The following is a 21,215-nucleotide window of genomic DNA, read 5'->3' on the forward strand; positions in this document are numbered from 1 at the left end:
GGTTTTTGTTTTGACATGTTTCCCCTGGTTCACTAAAAGATCCATTTGCTTCGCTTCTTTGTCCAACCTGGAGAAAATAGAGCTAACGGCACGGTTGTTATGGCCAATGATATCGATGTGATCGGCGTACACCAGCAGTTGTACACTCTTTTAGATGATTATACTTTCACTATTCAGATCTGCAGCTCGAATCATTTTCTCCAGGAGTAAATTGAACAAGTCACACGATAAGGAGTCGCCTTGTCTGTAACCTGGTGCGATATCGAACGGCTCGGAGAGATCCTTCCCGATCCTCTCATCCGATGCATTTCATTGGGAGTGTTGTTCTTACGTGGCGGATCCCAGACGCAGCGCACAACTCTGGGGAGGGATACATACAAGTAGAAGATACTACTAATACCATCTATATGATTTTTAATCAGCCCCTACCTTTAAAATATACGTATAGATATTTGGCAACTGAGGAACTGTTACTGAATGAGATATAGCATTTTGGATGAAGAAACAAGTGTTAGTTGACAAAAACTGCATTAGTGTGTTAATAAAGCATTTCGTTTTTTGGGGAAAAACCTGTTGAATTTGGGCTCTTCACCAGAGAAAACACCTTTGTAAAAACATTTGCTAAGTTGGAAGGAGGTGAAATGGGCACCGAAGACAATGAAGGTAGTGGAGGCCCTAAAGAGGCAAAAGCAAGGCCTAAACAGTCGTAGTCAACCTGGGTGTCATTTGTAATTGACTGCAGATTGTCATATTAATAATTTTTTTCGAAGTAGTGGAATATTATTTCGACTAAATATGCATAGAAAATTAAAAAGTTATAGAAGCTTGGCATAAAAAATTGGAAAAGAACCGCAAATGAAATGTCTGGAGGTTACATGTGTAACAGGCCGAAGCTCACAAGGAGTAAATCTGATACATATGTATCACCACTATCGCAATGCTTTACAAATTTTAATAGAAAGATCGCTCAGTTCATCGGAAACATAAGGGTTTATACCTCTGCTTAAAAATATATTTTGATTTGCCTTTAAATCTCTTTTCAAAGCAAAATAAAAAAGTCACAATTGCGCTTCACAATGCTTTTATACAAAAGTGGGTCACAAAACAGTGTACAGTGTAAATTTTTATTCAAAAAATGTCAAATGGAAGCTTCAAGTTTTGCTTCGCTTCGCTGCGTTTCGTTTCTGTCTGAACGTTATCATACAAAACAATGTTTCTGTCAAAACAAATGCTTTGTGCAAAGCGAAGCAAAAGTTCCACAATTGTAAAACCCAGCGACTCATGCAATTTTTTCAAATTAAACCCTGTTTACGCAATTACCCTGAAAGGTCTGGTTCAAAGTATGATACTATTAGTAGAATGGAATTATCTTGAAAGATCATGAGGACCTCTAACTCAAAAGGATGCCAATAATTTGATATGATTTGATACTATTGGATCATAAAAAAAGATACGAACTTCTCCAACTGTATTTAATTGGATTTTTACACTATATGTTATATATTGCCATTAACAGTTAACAGCAGAGTAGCAAAAACAAGTTTTTATTTTCACTGGAGCAAGGTTCTCAAGATTACTATTTTTTTTTTCAAAGAATCTCACCATCAAATTGTCACACTGCGCACTCAACTCCTTCACCTTTCCACTATTTTAACTATTCCCAGCGAAGCGTAACAAGTGTCGCGTCTGTCATTTTGCCACACTGACAATACAATGAGCGGACATTATTATAATTCGCTTTCTTGCTTTATTCTTATTTTGCCCACTATTGCTGTCACGACGTCTGTGTTCCTTTATTTACTCAAAATAAATGACATAACAAAGGCGGTAAACGCTACGTAAAATAAAATATGAAAATAAAATTTAAAAAATAAAGAAGAAAAAAAATTAAAATAAAATAAAAAATGCAAACTACAAACCGCTGGCAACTACCAGCAAAGCGTCGGATAGCACCTAAGGCCTTGGCAAACAAGCAACTACCTTTTGTCGCAAGTTGCAAAGACAGCCCGAACAACAACAACAACGGTTGCGACTATTGCGAGAGCAATACATTTATTTGCTGCTCACAGGCTTTGTGTGTGTGTGAATTTAGTTAACGTGGATTTGCAACTACTACTTGGTATGATTCTGCAGATTTACTGTGTTTCGTCTCTATAATGAAAATCCAAATGGCAAGAGATTTTTGGCAATTTTCATAATTTCAAAAATTTTCTCCGAAACACCGCATAATGAGTTCTTAATGCTTATGCAAATATTTATACGTGCTTAAGAGCTTCGGAAACCGCTTGCGAATAGATAAGTAAATCTCTCTCAATCAAATCAATCATCCACTAGAACCACGCAATTGCTCATAGTGAATTATTGGCCTGGACGATTTTTGTGCTTAATTTGATTGCGCTGAACGTAACGAACTTTGCAGGATTCATGAAAAACTATTTTTTTTCTTAATGCTAACTTTATCTTAAAATTTAAGTATCATATTTTAGGTGCATCAAATAAAAGCATTGGGGCCCCAAATTTTTGTACCTAGTTTAAGTTCAGGTTTTTTACATTGATATAAAAAAAAAGTAAAAGGAAATTGTAATTTAAATTGCCCGAGTAAACCATATTTCATAAATATATATTTCGCTAAGCTGGCGGGACTGTCCTTAAATAATATGCCAAATATGAGAGCGATCTGTCAACGAGTTTGTTTATAGCAGCTGCTTGAATAGATACACCTTAGTAGTGTGTTGCGTTGAAAAATGCTTTCGGTGATGCACTTTTATCAAAAACACAAGCCTCCGAGTGGTACAAAGCTTTCAAAGACGGTCAATATGTCACTAAAGACATGCCTCGTTCTGGACGACCTTCGATCTCTTCAATTGATGAAAATATTAAAAAAGTGAAGGATATTGTGCTAGAAAACCGTCAGGCAAGAGAGATTGAAAGAGAGCTCGGCATCCCTCGCGAGTCCGTTCGAATGATTTTGGTGGATTTTTTGGGTAGGAAATGCGTTCTTGCTCGACTCGTTCCTATAAAGCGGATTTAAAAAAAAAAAGGACTACCGTGAACAGGTCTCTGTGGACATGCTTGATCGTATGAAATCCGATCGCACATTCATTAACTAGCGATGAGATATGGGTTTATAAGTTTGGCATGCAAATAAATCAACAATCATCGGAATGAAGGAAACAACAACAATGGTTTGGTGCCTTTTTAATTTGTTTCGGAAGGTGAGACGGTCAACAAGGAGTTCTATTTGGTCGGATTGAGGCATTTGCCTGAGTAGATCCGTCGTAAACGGTCGGAATTGTGAAAGAACAATTCATGGATTTTACACGATGATAATGCATCACCGCATCGAGCCACGATTGTGACCGAATTTAAAGCCAAAAATGTGCCACCTATTCACCAGATTTGGCTCCGTGTGATTTTTTCTTGTTCCCCAAACTGAAATTGTCGCTCCGTGGAATCCGTTTTCAGTCGATCGAAGTAAAACAAAAAAAAAGTGTTTCGAGTACTGGAAAATCGTTGACATAAGTGAATTACATCTGGTGGGGATTACTTTTAAAATAATTATTGATGAATATTTAAATATTTTGCGTTTTATTTACAATTTCCGGGTACTTTTTTGTATATGGTATGTCTTCTGGTATAGTTCTTAATATGTTATGCGGACTCACTATCAATACCTCCTTCCGAAAGCCCACAAAAGTTTAAGTCGTTGCTTTGAAAATGCGAGACAAGTGCACAAGAGTACTCGATTGTTTCCCTGGTGGCTTGTACTTGACATCTGCCGTCATGTCGATCTATCAGTCCCATTATGCAAGCGTATGTTGCCATATGACGGCAACAAGTGAGTACTCCAATCCTTTTTCTACATTCCTTCTATCAGGAGTGAGTAGGACAAGTGAGTCTTCCAAACATGTTCCAACGTTCTCTTCTATCAGGAGTAAGCAGGAGTTTTGTGTATTTCTGAGCTACCACTTGATTTTGCAGTTTTGCAACCGATTAATCATTCCATTGCGTTTTTACCTTCCTTGCCATGCTCTTGCTCAGATCGTCCTAAAGGAAATCTATGGGTTTACCAATTTCGGATCCGCTTTCGGATGACTGCTTTACACGACTCTTGGTAATTTCCTCCACTATGTCATAATTATGGATGCTTTTGTGACCTGACACTGAGTAGAAGGAAAGTAGCTTAAAACTAGCGGAACTCTGCCGCGGTATTTTCGGTCCGGCAGCTTAAAAGTCTGCCTTATGTCTACTTCCGGACGGTATATTCCGGCTCCAACTTCAACTTCCATTTTCAAGCCATCAGTATACCACTTTAATATGTTGCGCGCAACCATTTCTAAGTTTACTTTAAATCTTATATCCCAATGAATAGTGGGATCATGTAGGGTCATGCAAAGGTTCTATGCGTAAATTCTTCTGCTGCCAGTAGTCGTCCCACCGATTTTGCTACTTAGTTTTCAACGATGAGGTTTATACATACATAGGTGACAAGTTTAGTACAAATTCAAGAGGCGCTTGGGGTAGTTCTGTCTTAGCTTGGGGCTAAATTTCGGTCAAGTAGAGATTTTCTATTTCTTTGAGAAAATAAACACAGGCCCGCTTGCGATGCCCAGCACTGTACAGTATAGTGTTATAGCACATACATTTATCGCACGTTATAAATCCAGATCGTATGAATTTAGAACTGCTTGCCTTGGGAGTCCTCTTTACCAATATTTTTTTTCAAATGAAGGCGTAAAACATTTCCTTCACAGTTTTGGGAATGCTGTATACTTTCATGGACACATACACTATATTCCATTGAGGTTCTTAGTACAGAATAAGTATATATAAAGACCTTTTAGCTACCGAACTATAACAAAATAAATCCGTTACAATAAATTAGATATACATACATAATAATATTATACAAAATAATAATTTCATTCATCGATCAAATTGTATGCCATTTTTTCATTACCAAACTTATTATCGAAAAATACCAAAAAAAAAGCAAAAGAATTTTCAAAAACTACGAAAGTCAAAAATAGTGCCAGTCGAAATTTTTTTGTATACTTATTTTTGAAAGCGAAAACTCATTATTTTCTACAATCACAATCAAACTGCAAGCAAACGCACCACCGCTTCAAAAAATGGACCCCAAATCGGAGGAGAATCTGTACGTAATGAGCGGTGTCACCGATATCGAACGTGATTTCAGCTACATTTCGACAATGTTGCGTTGGAATGAGACACGTTTCTTCGGTCCATCGCCGCGTGGTTTCTACCACGCCGCCGACTTCTTCCTGGAATATGCGGCGCAACGCATTATGGTGCGCAAACGGCAAGCAGATGTGACAATCATCGGTTATGCCGAGTTCAGTTATTATCCATTGATAGGCGCTTTGCCACCCGATTGTTGGATACATTGGCTGAAACATCACTTTTGGTGAGCAGCAAATTGCTTTGTCACTAAATATAACTTATACATATGCGTTATTGCACAGTGTTGACAAGGAATTTCCACTAAACTGGGGCGATACAATGTTCTTCACACGCTTCATGTTCTTCCCGAAATACAACCCGGAGCTAATGCGGCGCATACTTGTCGAATTCTTTCATCGTGAATTTAAAATTCGTTACATTGTGATCGTACAGATGCCGGACGATCCGGATTTGTCACCGGAAGGTGCGTGCTTTGAGGTTTCTAAAAATTTGTATTTTTGTTTTTAATGTAATTTTGGTTTAATCTATTCTTTTTTGAATTAAATTACTTTGTCTTATTTTTTTTTTTCAATATTATAATCTTATATTGTATCTCGCTTCTAGACACCCCTTGTTATGACATGTTGCAAGGCATCAGCACAGTGTTGTATCCGCGCGCTTTTAGCGTTCAAAAATGTCGAAATGTGCAACGGCTTCACATAATACATCGCAATAATGTTATAGAACGTATGCGTTACCGGTTAGCTTTGTGAGTATTTCAATGAATAGTATTTGTTTACTTATCTTTTGACTTCATTACACTAATTATAACGGGATTTTCAATAAGAGCGCTACAAAAGTTTTTAAGCAAAACAAAAACTTTATTCCTGTGAAAATACATTCGATGCCGTTATGTACGGAACTCGGTCTCTTTTGCATGGCCACCACGGGCGCGCTTGCAAAAGTCAAGACACTGATCCCAGTTTTCGACGGTTTTCAAGCATAAATCGACCCATACTGCTGCAATATTACGTTCGATGTTCATACGAAGTTCATCAATCGTCGCTGGATTGTTGACATGGACCATAGACTTGGCGTAGCCCTACAGGAAAAAGTCTAACGGCGTCAAATCGCCCGACTGAGGCGGCCAATTGCCTGGGAAATTTCGTTAGATAACACGTTCGCCAAACTTGTGGGCTGTGGTGCCGTTCTGTTGGAACACATATTCTACAAGTCCATATCATCCAAGTCGGTCCAAAAATATTCGGTTATCATTGAGCGGTAGCGATTCCCATTCACAGTAACGTGCCGTTCTTGATCATCACAGAAGAAGTACGGCCTATAAACCGCACCAAATCGCAATTTTTCGGGATGCAATGATAACTCCTGACCAATGTTTCTAAACCATTCACTAAATAGCCTCATTTTTTTTTCGATGAAAATCCGGATCATTTTCATGTTGTTGCTCAGCCGAATTCATGGATTCTGTGGTCAAGGCTTCAGTTCTTGCGTTAATTTGATCTTGTAAGGATGTAGGCCAAGATCTTTTCCCAAAATTCGCCACAATGACGTCACAAAGATGTCCAATGCTTGAGAAAGACATGTGAGAGACTGATTTGGGTCTTCCTCAATTGATACGCTAGCAGCAGCAATATTCTCGACACTACGTGCACTTCTTTATCTCACTGGCACGGGAACGTTTTGTACTGTGCCTGTGAATTCAATTTTTTCCACAAGATGCTCAATTGTTGATCTGACAGGACGATTATGATGACCATAACTTGGACGTAGCGCTCTTAAAGTTGAGGCCACTGACTCCGAATTTCGGTGCAAACTTTAATAATTTCGACTCGTTGGATCGTATGTCTTTCCATGATAAAATGGCAAACCTTATGAAGATAAATGTCAAAAGAGCGGAAAAATATGGCGTCGTTTACTCTACTTTTGTCCTTTTTAAAAAACCTGTTATAAGGCTGTGTACTCAGTGGCGCGAAGAAATAATATCAGCAACAACCCATTTGGCTGATTAGGCTGATTAGAAGTATCACGATTCTTACTAACACATGTTTTGGTCTCAATTCTATTTTTTTTTGTTCTTCATCGCTTCACTTCACTATATTGATAGCCTAATGAAATTTTTCTGATAATTGATTTCTATGTTAGTCAGAAAACTTCTGATCCCACTAGTTTTCGAAGACTTTAAGCAATCGAAAATCTAATGATCTTTTGTTGACCACTTATAACTCATATTGTCTTCATCTTTTATTCAACGAATTTGTTAACAGTTTTCTACAAATATTGAATCTCTTTGCAGACCCGAAGACAATGATGATATCGTAGAAGTGATTGATGTGGATCGTCCAGACTTGCGCGAGGAATATGGTGATTTTTATATAGCAGAGGAACTGCAAAAGGAAATAGATGAGGATGATAAACATAATACCTTTATAGCTTGTGAGGTGTGTATAAAAATAGTTGAAGAGAGTAAAGATTATTGCTTGTAAAGCTCAAAGTAAAGCCTAGAACAAGTATTTATATAGCTGAGATAATTAATGGAACTCAAGACCACCACAAGTATGGAGAAAAGATATTGTCTTTCTTGACAAGATTTAACCTAACAGCCCAGACATCAAAACATCAAGTTCAAAAAATTATTAAATCATATGTATTCCATTCGAAAGCTTTTCATATAAGGTTAACTGATTTCTAACTTTTTAGAATTCCGATTTCTAGTTTACCTTTCTTACTGTTACACCGCGCTTAGTTATAGTATAGTATAATAGTTATCCGTTGATAGATCAGTTTTTTCCTTGAAATGTAGCCTATGCGCTTTGTTTTTTCAGTATAAATTTCGCCTTTTAGGTTAGGTTAGGATAGGTTAGTTTAGGTTAGATTAAGTTAGGTTGGGATAGGTTGGGTTACGTTCTATTGGACGCCATACATAGACCTACTGGCCCTTCGTAATACCACATAGAGGTTCAGTTTAATTTGAACTGAAGTATTCTTCGGCTTTTTATTTTCTTAAAACTTCTCAGGTCTTAACATGAAATATATTTACCTATCTTGATCCTTCTCTATGCACTTACAGTTACAGCATCAGACGGTCGGCTTCATTTGGCTCAACGATGATGTCAGCATAGTAACGCTGGTGGAGAATTTCGAATGCGATGGCTTCGGTAATATGATACGATTCTCACGAGATAAACCTTTCGGTGAGAAGCGCCTAACGGTAACGTAAGTATGATCCTTAATTTAAGTAAAATGTACTCTGGTGATAAACATATAAAATAATATTATTAACAAACCCTCAGTGGCGTTGAAAAGAAGCCCGCTTATAAATTTTTCACCTCCGAAGTGGTCGAAGAAATTTACAACAAAGAATTAGAAAGACTACTTTCAGCAACCAAAACTACCGAATCGAGGTAAATTTCAAATGACTTACTTGCTATTATTTACTAATTTTGTCGATAACGAAAAAATATCACAACAATAAACACACATAAATCAGCGATAAAACCTGCATGCGTCCCACATGTCCGGCAGCTATGGGCACCAATATTGTATCGACTGTACGACGTTCGTCGCGTGGCAGCTTCAATTACGGCATAAACGAAACGAGCATCAAATATTTTTTCTTACGTGAAGAATTCTATCGCAAAATGGAACTAATCGATATTTGTATGTTAATTTTGGGCATAACAACAAATTATTGATAATAATTATTCTGCCTTCTGTCATTTTCGAAGTTTTTAAAAGCCCCGATCACTATCAAACGCAGTTCCGTAAGCGTTTACGTATCCGTTATAATGTACCAGAAACGCATGATGAAGCCACCGATGGCGAATTTCCCTTCGATACATATTCCAATGTGTTCGCCATCAAGTTGCTGGGTATTAGTGAAACGACGGACACACGATTCGCTTCGCGTTTCATTGCGACTGCTTTTACGGCACATCCCGACCGGGATTACTGCATTATATCTATACCGAATAAGATGCGTTTATCGAGAAGTGTGGACATGTTGCTGGGATTGTTTGTGGTGAGTTGGAAAAGGTTGGAAACCACACATTTTTAATATCCTAATTTATGATTCAAGAGTTTGGATCGGTTAACTTACTAGATAAACAGATCCGGCGTACCCAGCTCCTTAATGACATTTTTGGGAAAAATTTTTACTTCGTCTTTTTATCAAATATGGGGTTTTTGTCAATTTTTGTCCTATAAAAAGCTTTAAAGTAAAGAACCTGTAATGTACATCAAACAAATGTTTTTAAGGGGATGAAGTTTCCAAAGGAAGATATAGTGTCAGAGAACTAAAATTATTAAACAACAGTTGAAACAACTCTTCGGACGACCATTGTGGATAATTTGTAAGACATGACTTTATGTCAACTTCCGAGAATATTTCCATCAGAATCTTGAAGAACTTCCTCATTGTGGTTTATTGCTAAGACTTTATGTCAACTTCCGAGAATATATCCGACACCTACTCGAAAAACTTCCACAATTTCCTTAAAGAGGATTTATTGGTTCGTCGAGGGAGAACTTTAGTTCTTAATTGACTACTCAATCGAAATTAGTACTTCCTGATACCTAAAAGAGAGAACCGCCACAAATAAAAAATCGGAAATAACACCGAAAGAGAGCAAATGCTTTCCAATCTGAGACAAAATTATGATAGAGAAAGTAAAATTTCTTAGAATAAGAAACCCTATTTCTTAACAAAAGTTTACATTGTTAAATTTAGGACCTAAGGAAGACAATTAGGCACTTTTCCTTTGTGAAACCCTTGTAGAGTGTTATTTCCTCTCAGCCAACATGTTGCATTGCTTATACATTCGTTTCTCTTTTCTATCTCTCTCTTCCCCCATCTCTATCTCTCTCTCTCCAGACGCCAAACACGTCTCAGGTTAATAGTTCTGTTTAAAAAATTTTAATTATTTTCAAAAAGTCACGCCCACTTTTGTATTCATTAACAATAAATACCTTTCTAATTGTGCTTGGACTTTTTCTTCAGGGTCTCGTACCACGTCCCGGCGCTAGAATTGATGACACAGTTTACATCATAAATCGCAGCACAATCTTCGGTCATATTGGTGTAATGAATTTAATACCGGAGGATGTCTTCACTATTGAAAAAATCATAAAGAAGTCGGGAGCCATGCTCAATAAACGTGCCTCAACCTACACTTTGTTCGCACTGAAGCAGTCGTTTTTCATACCACCCGAAACACTAGCCGAATCCACGCTTATTAGTGACATAATAGAGGATGTGTTGGAGAATCCTATAAGCGAATTTCATTTCCTAACAATACGCTGTGGTGATTCGATGCGAGCCATGGAGAATAATATCATTGTGGGGTTTGCAATAATACGGTAATTAGAAAATGGGAAAATATATTCCTTGACCCGCTAGGCTAAACTAATTTTGAGTTGATAGTTTAAAGAAAAAATATTGGACATCCTAGGGGAGTGTTATGGTGGGACAATGATCCGATATAACTGCTTATGATGTAGACATATGTGATACGAAAATCCTTAGGGTGCCCATAAACTTCTTTTTCGAATTGGAAACTCCTTTACAACGGTCATTGTTTAGCGAACTCTCTCACCACATAAATAATAAGTCACTTATCTCACCCCAACAGTCCTTTTATTAGACAACATGAACTGGAGTATAAATATGTTTTCATGCGTCACGAGGTGTGTTTCAGTCAAAATCCCGGTGAAATTGTCTTATTAAAGTTACATCCGAATTACATTTGGGAATCGGATGCAATATTCCGGCAAATATCCTGTGCCACCGGCTATTGGGAACTATATTATGTGGCACCAACTATGGTGAGTATGGCACTACGTAAGGAATTTGATAAAGAAAGTGGCGCTCAAATATTTTTACATTTACTCAGAGTCACACCAAGCCCTTAGTTAACGATCTGGTTAAACAAATGCAACCCATTGAACCGCGACCCATCGCACAACTGCATCGTCGTAAATACAACAAGCCGAAATCGACAACATCAGACCGCCTCAGCCAACAAATACCGAATATTGGTGATGAAAATGTCGCTCTCTACTATCATAATTTATTGCCATCGAAGGCATTCGGCAATAAAGAGCCGATCATAATAATCGGTTTCAACAGTTTAACGCGCGCCTTACTGCGAGTGCTGCTTTTCAACTTCATGAATGCCAGGTAAATACTAAATTTTGGTGTAAATGGAGAGCTTACAATTTTTCTCTTGTCTTCGCAGCGACAAGAATTGCCATTGTTGTCTGCCACGCCTACGCGTCGTCGTCATCGCAGCAGTGGGTGTGGTGGAGAGCGCCTACGACAATGATTTTCATTGTGAGATCTGCACAGATCAAAATGACTGTTATGTTAATTTCGAGAATAGCAATAGTTTTATACGCGACACAACACGTTGTATGGATCTGCGGAAATTTGCCTCTTTCGTCAGTTCGACTGTGAAGAAGATCAAAACGTAAGTGCTTTCTATGTTCTACTTACATTATACTATATACTCCACCAGTTTACTCCAAAAAAATGCCGGAAGAAATCATTACTAAGTTTGACTGTCATCAGAAAACAAGTATTAGACAACCTTGAGATATGAATTTATGAGGTGATTTGACTACCCGTAGCTTATCACTTTATGAGCTTCGGCACGAAAACTAGACAAATATACAGACCTTTCCTCAATTCCTAATACTCATAAGTGATGATCTGATCTCGTATGTTTATTCCGAAGAGAGGATGCGAAGTCTTCCAAGCAGAGCCAAATTTTATTAAGTGGGAGTTTATACTGCCAAACCATCAAAACAGACCACACAGAAAACAAAGTTAAGGCAGATTTCAAGGAATTTGTACCGATCTCACACCGCTTCACCTAGTAATCGGTCAGGTAGCCAAACACACACTGCACCAAATGACAACAGAGGGGTTTGGCAGAGATAAAGTAATATCTTCGTAGCGTATGAAGGGCTACCAAAAGTATAAACTTCATTGAGAACAGCCTACCAGATAGTAACCAATCTGGGTGCCCGCTCAGCATCGCTCGCTCGCTCCTCAGCATCCCCCAATATAGTGGGACCCGCACCTTTCATTGCGATTGGCCTCATACAATAAAAGAGCTGTTCCGCAAGGATGAAGGAGTGGACAGGGAGAAGTATTGGCAACAACAAAAAGACATACCCCATTACCAAGTTGCCCTTAAATGGCTTAAATATGTAATCAACCTCACTTGGATCCATGTTTCCAAATAGGGATCACATCGCCTCAATAGCATAATTTAGGAAAGGGTACAATGGACCTAAGTTCGCGATGCAATCCTCATTTATTTATCTAATCCAGGTTTCTACCGACCGATAAGTATTACAACTATTTCGACGAATGCGACTCTACATACTTCTTTGAGTCAGTTTCTGAAGAAGAAAAGTTTTGACAGATTTCAAGTATTCTATATGAATGGGTATCTATAGGTCCCTACTGACAGATACATATGTCCTATAAGTATTTCGACGAATGCGACGAAACATATATACGTCTTTGAGTTTATTTCCGTAAGCATGTATAGTCCGGTGTATCGATCGGCAGACGAGTCTTGTGTAAAGTACTGACACATTTCCCGATATTTTCTTTAGTTAGTGTTTACTTTGATAAGAATGACAACAACTTAAGACTCTTAACCTCCACAAAATTCCCTAAAATTATTTTTAACAATTTAACCACTTAATACAAACATTTTGTTTGATCGGAACTTTCACAGAGAAGATCAAGCAATTGTATTAGCCAACGGCTGTGAGATGTACTATGGTAAACTCATCTTCTCAATGAGCCAGCGTTTTGGAAAACCACCAGCCGCAAAACGCGATCCACGCGCCTCAAACTACATGCAAATCAACAGTCGCTTCGATAAAATCGTGATGTATCACAAACTCGAAGCAATACGAAAAGATCAGAACTCGAATGATATCAATATAATCGTTTTCGGCACACATCTGGGCACCTATGAGTTCATAAATTTCCTCATTAATCACAAAATACCTCCGCAATTCATAACTTTGGTCATACCATGGGATGCTAAGTCTCGGGAGTCATGCATTAAATACAACATCAGCAATATGGATATGAATATAGAGATGATACTGCAGGGTATGGTGGAAGATTTGGGCGTGAAGGTCGAGGCGCATTGGATATTGAAGAAGTGGATATACTACTATAATGAAAAGATCATCTCGCATGCAGCTTTCGAAAATTATCCCAACGGTAACTTAATGACAATGGCTTGTGACCTATTTGTCAGCTTTCATCCGCATCTTATCAGCGCAGAGCTTGTTGATTGTAAGTGAAATACTTTTAAGTACGACTGTTAGCTAAATATATGTATTGCACTGCCTAGTATTGGAGAGCAGCGGCATTGAGATGGAGGACTCATTAGTGTTGGTCGATGATAATTTCCGCACTAGCGATCCGAATATTTATGCCGTTGGCAATTGCACGCGCTTGAGGAATAAGCGGAATCATCAATATGTTCATGTGGCTAAAGAGGAGAAAGCGGCTAAGGTAAGTTAAGTGATATTATTTTAAATTTAATGGAATTTTATACGTACGCCACGGACGAGATTATTAAGTTTCGATGATGACATGTCTTCGACGGAAACAATCTTCATATCTAGAAAATTTATGAGCTTTTGTCAGTATTTGTCTGTGATCATCCGCTGTTAGGATCATCTTGTTTGTTTCCAGGTGATTAGAAACATACATTTCTTCTCTATTGGCAGGAGGTGGGGTCTTTCACCGAAGGTAATCTTCTGGCTCCACGACGCTATAGTCAACCTTATTTTGTTCTATAGGATCTTTGAGTGGTGGAGGGTCTTAGAAAAGGCCACACTTGCTAAGAAGTTGGAGAGCGTCCAACAAGCAGAGCTCATCAGCATGCGTGGTGCTCCAAGATCCACTCCAATTTGCAAATACTTGTATTGCCCATAGATATCGCCGGAAAGTGTAAGGCGGCGAACGTTGCCATCAAACTCAGGGCATCTTTGTTTTTAAATGAATATCTTGCTACGCATTCTAATCGTTTGAGTCACTTTGGGAAAATAATAGTTTGGGTACTAGGCTCGCCTTTGCGAAATTCAGACTTACATATTCGGGAGCTCACACTCTCAGATATCCCACCGAAATGGTGGGAATAGAATTTAAACGCTCAGGCAAAATTTTATCTGCCGCACGACGTTTTTGCTTCACAGTGGACTGCATTTGGTAATCGAAGTGCGATTTCTAGATTAGTCGGCAACCTAATCCAGCGGTCGAATTATTATATCAAATAAGGGACATGCTTTTGTTTATGTATTAATAACGTTGCTTTTTCTATAAAAATTATGCGCTTGTTATCTAGAAACTTGGAAATTCAAAACGATCATGTGATCAGTTATAAAATCATGCGTCGTGGTTTAACTATATTCATAACATTTAAGGTAGCCTAATGGAGTTTTTAGTTTATGATGGTCTTCAATGATCAAAACAAGGTATTGAAGAAGTGTCGCCGAGATATTATTTTTCAACATCGATGCTGTTATTTGACATATTTGCACTTTCTGAAGCGGTACTCTACGAATAACTCATATGTGACCGCAAAAAAATATTCAACTTACCATAACACAATTTCAAACGATTTTTAAAGTTCAGAGCAATTGATGACAATTTACAGTGTAATATGTTAGATAACGTGATCTAATCACGTGATGTGACTTAAAGTGAAGTAGTGATGTGATATAATATATGATCACAAAGTTATGTGTTTCAATGAAATTGAGCAAGAAATATCCAATAAATGTGCGTGTCATATTAAGCGTGGTGATGTGATGCGACGTGATAATATGATGTGACATCACGTGATTGTGAAAATTCCATTTTTTTCGTCATTTTTCATATAATTTTTTCATACATTAATCACCAAAATTTAAAATATAAAATCATTTAAAGTCATTTAATATGATAATGCATCATGTGATCTAATTAAAGTGGAAAATATTATCAAGTTGAATTTCTACTTTAATTACATCGTAATCATCGTAATTATATTATTAGTTATTAAATGAAAAGTACGGGTAATATATACATATATGAATGTATAATATTATCTTAGATATATGATGAGGTGATATAGCAGCTTAAGTCATATGATATGACAACTAAAATTATACCAAATATTTCTAAAAAAAAATTATTTTTTTTAATACTTCAAAAAGCTGTATTTAACAAATTTTTTTTACTAAAATACTTTATTTAATTCACAGCTCATTAGAAGCCTTAATCTGCATCAGAATGATGATCCCGTAAATACTGAGAAATATCAACAACCAGTTTATTTTCAAGCACAACTGCCACTAGGCCATTATATGGCTAAAGCGATCCTACCCAAACGATATATCGCCAATCATTTGGATAACAATTATATGCTCACATTAGTCACTTATGATGGGAATTTCTCGCGCGTGCGCATCAACGAGCATGGCATAGTAGAGGAGATCACTTGTGTCACCAGAAATGTAAGTAATTTATAAATTTTCTAGTTTGAAAGCTTTACTTTATGTTTAGTTATCGGTTTTTATGTTTAAACAGATTCTATATATACTGAAATTTACAAAAAAAAATTTTGTAATCATTTTCTTCTTATTTAATATAGAAACGCAGCTTTGATCATCTGCAATACTTTGTGGGTCAGCATCAGGCACTGCTGAATGACTTACACACGCGTTGGTATCTCAAGGACATTACCAGTTTTGTTGAGTTCTTCGAAGAACCATGGACCGAACTGATCATGCATCCACAATTTGACAGTTTGAGCAGCCGGATTCGTACATTTGGCATGGAAATGGCGAAGGATATCATGGACATGGTGAGTTAGTGGTGGCGGACTACAGCTAAAGTTGTTGTAATACATATGTATAGCTGTTTATATCAATATATGACAATATATACTCTCTGCACAGGACCTGGGCATAGATCGCCGAAAACGCAAGCAATTCATGAAACAATATATGGCCGATGCGGGGCATACGGATGAGGTGGAGAAGACATTGTTGCGTTTTTTGCGCAAACATCGGGATGACTTTATATACCCGTTTGCATTACCCGAGGACTTTCATCTAAATCTATCGAGCAAGTTGAATATCTAATTTTATTTGTATGCTTTATTTTATAACAGAACTATTTGTCCAAAACAAATCAGCAAGTGTTTTGCCCGATCTTATACTTATGTGCTTAAATATATTTTTTGTTATTTACATAACATTTACGCCTACTATATTATATACATATATCTATACATAGTATATCGCCACCTAAACTTCAAAACAGCGTAATAACCAATATATAACCATAATATAACCTATATAATAACCAATATATAACCATTTTATAACCAAAACTCGAATTTCGTTTCAATTTGAGTGGTTTCTTTTAATGTTCTTCTTTCGCCTGTAAATTTATGAAAATGTTATGTTCATTACTTTGCATTTTAGATCACGATATACATATAGTATATATATATATATATGTTTGGTAAATATGTTCATACGGTGCCGATAGCACACTGTGTAACAAATTGTTTCGCCAAAGCGCAATCCGCATTTTCGGTCCAACGATTCGCCGGGCAGTTCATGAAGTACTCCATGTGAACACAACTGAGCAGTATGCCGGAGAAGGGACTACACCTCCGAAGTGCGAACACGCCACCACCGAGCGAATGTTGCTTGATCACCTGCATTCGTTGCTGTGCCACTGATTCGCATTTTCTGTAGGCTGTCAGCATAGTGTCCACATAGGTGCTATCATTACCGGATTTTGTCTGTAGATAGTTTTGCACCGCCTCAATGTTGATCTTCTCAGGCGCCGATAGGTGCTGCAACTCTTTAACAATGCACTCAGCGAAGCACTGTCAGTAAATAAATCGCGAAAGGAGTCAGTCGAGTCAGTCGAGAGAGTACATGAATGTATATAAAGACAACTTCATATTGCAAAATACTTACAGTAACATCCTCTAGAGCAGTTGCGCCCTTCTGGTTTTCGAAAGATATGCCCAATCGTTGCGCACACGTTTCCATAACCGCTGCGCGCTCGTCGTTTTTACAACAAAGTGACGGTTGCTGGTGAGTTAAGCAAGAATTAAAACTTCAAAGTAGAAATAATTTAACGAAAATGAAAAATGAATTTTGGTACTGAAAAATGCTATCGTGAATGGCCTTTACTTTCAAGTGTTGAATATTCTCGAAGTGCGATTGATATCGAGATTACGATTGAGTCATAGAATCTTCTACGGCTACAGCATTCACAAGACTAGCACTCTACTGGCTTATGGTTGTCCTTCTGAGTCTGCTTAGGTGATATTTCAGAAATCAGGTTCTGAGTATTAGATTCTCTTTTACTCCGTTTCTGTCAAACATTTTGAACGATGCTTGTATGGCAAATGGCGAGATATTTTAACGAAATTTGGTATGAGTTAATGTCTAAGACATTGATGCAATCTCCGAAAAAATTGTCATATAAACTAAACGATCAAAAGTCTTGTAATGAATATTTTGTATTTGTGAGGGGTATTATAGCTTCGATGCTAAAAAAGCAACGTTTTTCTTGTTTTTTTTTTATTGAAAACTATAAAGGGTTTGAGTCAATTAAAGAGATCATGTCATTTTGACAAAGAGTTGAAATTATTAATTTACTACTTTATTCGGAGTCAGTGACCTCAACTTTAAGAGCGCAGCGTCTAATTTATGGTTGTCATAATTGTCCTATCAGTACAACCATTGAGCGTATAGTGGAAAAATTTTCATTCACAGGCTCAGTACAGAATGTTCCCGTGCCAGTGAGGCAAAGAAGTGTCGAGAATATTGCTGCCGCGAGCGCATCAATTGAGGAAGACCCAAATCAGTCTCTCACACGTCATTTTCATGCATTAGTCAGCTGTGTGACGCCCTTGTGGCGAATTTTGTGAAAAGATCTTGGCCTACATCCTTGCAAGAACTGAAGCCGCTTGACCACCAGAATCGTCGTATGTTCGTGAATTGGGCTCAGCAATATGGAAACTTGAAAATAATCCGTATTTTCATCGAAAAATCATCTTCAGCGATGAGACTCATTTCTGGCTGTATGGCTTCGCCAATAAGCAAAATATGCATTATTGGTCAGGCAGCAATCCACACATACTCCATGAGTCACCATTGCATCCCGAAAAAATTACGGTTTGGTGCGGTTTATGGGCCGGCGGCGGCATTGGGCCGTACTTCTTCCGTGATGATCAAGAACGGCACGTTACTGTGAATGGGAATCGCTACCGCTCAATAATAACCGAATATTTTTGGCCAGAATTGAAGGATATGAACTTAGACTATATGTAGTTCCAACAGGGCGGCTCCACAAGCTTATGTCACAATCGATTTATTGAAAACCAAATTTGGTGAACGTGTTATCTAATGAAATGACCCAGGCAATTGGCCGCTTCGGTCGTGCAATTTGACGCCGTTAAACAATTTCCAGTAGGGCTACGTCAAGTCTATGACCTATGCCAATAAGTCAGCGACAATTGATGAGCTTTGTATGAATATCGAACGGGCAGCAGTATCGGCCGATTTATGCTTGAAAACCGTCCAAAATTGGGTTCAGTGTCTGGACTTTGGCAAGTGTGCCCATGGTGACCATGCAAAAGAAATGATCGTATACAAAGTAGGCTGGAAATGTCCAAAAGTAAAACCTTGATCAACAATTTTGTAGAAGCTCTTTAGGTTCAAACTGAAATATATAATAATCCCAACTCTAAGATAATATGATCCTTCAGATAGGCCAATTCCAAACGTTTGATACATTTTATGAAAATGCTTCTTCTTTCATTTTTCCTTTTGAGATTTGTAAGGTATTGTTTGGTATTAGATGGTACAAGCATGGAACTTAGATACAGAGTGGTACCAGTATGCTTACTTAAACACTACAACCCGACTTCTTCCAACTAAACTTCTACAGCTAAAAACATAATAATAAGCTTGTCGTAATAAAAAAAACAGGTCTTAGAAAGGTTTGAAATACTCATGATCAGATACTGAAAGTCGAGTTATTGTTGTGGTCATTAATGTCAAGTTAGATTCTTACTTCAAATCGCATTTTCTTCCGAAGGATAACAGGTATTCCAATAAAAAGTTTGACTTAAGATTCTTCATGTTTGGAATTTGATAAAAAAATTATTCACGCTTTGACTTACCACTAGTTGTGGCGGTCGCCTGCAATCAATCTCCACGGCTTCAACGCACTGAACAACAGATGAAAGAGAATAAAACTACTTTTAAAACATTTTTTTTTTTTGAAAATTTAAAATCTATTTTTTAAGCAAAAAGTAACTCACGCCGCAGGCCAAAAACGCACAAAACACAAAAAGTTCGATTTTCTGCATTATTTTTGTTTAAAAAATACTTGAAATCTACAAAAATAACTGTTCACCGCCAGTTCAGTTGCGCAAATAACTTTGGAGTGGACACACGCTGTTGCTTTTATAGGTTAGGTGCACTGCCTAAATAACAAATTTCTAATTAAAAATTGTGAAAATAAGTGCACATTCACTTTCTTTGTTCGAAAAAGAAAAATATTTCTAATAACTAATAATTATGTAAATGTAATTGCTTATAATTTCATATTTTTTATTAAATTTTTTTTTAAGTTTTTTATTAATTTTTAACAATTTTTTTTTTTAATTTTTTATTAAAAAATTATTTTATTTATATTTATTTGTTATTGAAGCTGAATAATATATTTTTTTTTTATTTTTAGAATATATGTATATTTTTTTTTTTTGAACAAACATTTCTTTATAATTTAATTTTTTTTTTTAATTCTCCAAAATCTAGCTCACTCACTGCAGCAAAGTTGTTGAAGACTGAGTTCAAACGCGCGCTTTTGTTATAAATTTATACAAATCTAAGGAAAAAAGAATTACTAAAAAAATTGTGAAGCATTAACGCAACAACAACAATAAATCATTGTCATACAGACAAATATGTATGACAGTAAATATTAAACTAATTTTATACCAACTTTCTGTCACATTATATACATTTTTTGTTGCTGCTTTTACTATTTCTGTCTGGCCACTTAGCGACGCCGACCACGCATGACCAATGGCCAATATTGTTGGACCTGCAACCTCAGTATATCTGCAACCCTCAACGCAGAACGCTCCACTGACTGCACCGTGGAGAAGGTGGCCGCAGCGCTTTTGCTGCTTATCGCATGCGTGCTGCTGTTTGCTGCAAGTGACAGCCTCTTGACTGCAGCGTGTTGACGATTGGCGGCCATGCGCGAAGGTTAATTTTACTCATTCATACGTTGATACCTATTCCTAAAGTCATATGCCCAGCCATGTTTGTTTGTATTTTTAAATGACAAACAGTAATTATTGTTAAATGAACTTGAAAAAAACTGTTGCTCTTTGCTGGCGATGGTTTTGGGTATGTTTCAGATAAAAGTAAAATTTTTGGTTTTCCGCGGCAAATATTTAGAAAGCAACGAACGATTTCAATGACGCGGTCGATTACCTGCCAATTATTTGCCGTCAAATATTCTAGCTTATTGTTTAGAAAATGTTAATAAGTATGTATGTAAGTAATTAATTATATAAAGGTGTAATCATAATAGTTCGTTATTGTTACAATTGATCGTTAGTAATTAGCTTATGGAAAAATACAAGCGAAAGTGCAAAAATCGCAGCAAAGTGGGTCACAAATATTGGTCATTTATTCATATTTGCTTACATATGTATTTATATTCTTCTTTATTGGCGTAGACAGCGCTTACACGGTTATAGTCGAGTTTACAACAGCGCGCTAATCGTTTCTTCTTTTAGCAATTTGGCGCAAATTTTGTGTTTCCAAGCGAAACCAGGTCCATTTTCCAATGGAGTCTCTCAGAGCTGGAATTTTTTCGTCCGTTCGGAGGACATGACCTAGCCTCGGTTGGTATCGAACGGCTCGCAGAAGTCCTTCCC

General features: G+C 37.2%; 2 protein-coding genes across 2 annotated transcripts in view; one reads left to right on the forward strand and one right to left on the reverse strand.

The window, feature by feature from the left end:
* The first annotated feature begins 5,132 nt into the window (after window positions 1-5,132).
* LOC126754759 (cilia- and flagella-associated protein 61-like) lies at window positions 5,133-16,515 on the forward strand. Its single transcript, XM_050466859.1, has 17 exons — window positions 5,133-5,428; window positions 5,487-5,668; window positions 5,809-5,953; window positions 7,499-7,643; window positions 8,273-8,418; window positions 8,496-8,606; window positions 8,693-8,862; window positions 8,931-9,223; window positions 10,202-10,560; window positions 10,833-11,025; window positions 11,094-11,380; window positions 11,439-11,669; window positions 12,954-13,528; window positions 13,587-13,750; window positions 15,487-15,738; window positions 15,876-16,088; window positions 16,183-16,515. The coding sequence occupies exons 1-17, from the start codon at window positions 5,133-5,135 to the stop codon at window positions 16,366-16,368; spliced, it is 3,948 nt and encodes a 1,315-aa protein (XP_050322816.1). The 3' UTR covers window positions 16,369-16,515.
* A 160-nt stretch (window positions 16,516-16,675) lies between these two features.
* LOC126757642 (uncharacterized) overlaps window positions 16,676-21,215 on the reverse strand; it is a 58,512-nt gene continuing 53,972 nt past the window's right edge. The window contains exons 2-3 of the mRNA XM_050471709.1: window positions 17,221-17,362; window positions 16,676-17,126 (exon numbers count right to left, since the gene is read on the reverse strand). Of these exons, the coding sequence (XP_050327666.1) occupies window positions 16,764-17,126; window positions 17,221-17,362 (505 nt within the window). The 3' untranslated portion in view covers window positions 16,676-16,763. The remainder of the gene's footprint in view (window positions 17,127-17,220; window positions 17,363-21,215) is intronic.

The sequence above is a fragment of the Bactrocera neohumeralis genome, chromosome 4 (assembly GCF_024586455.1).
Source record: "Bactrocera neohumeralis isolate Rockhampton chromosome 4, APGP_CSIRO_Bneo_wtdbg2-racon-allhic-juicebox.fasta_v2, whole genome shotgun sequence".
Taxonomy (NCBI): Eukaryota; Metazoa; Arthropoda; class Insecta; order Diptera; family Tephritidae; genus Bactrocera; species Bactrocera neohumeralis.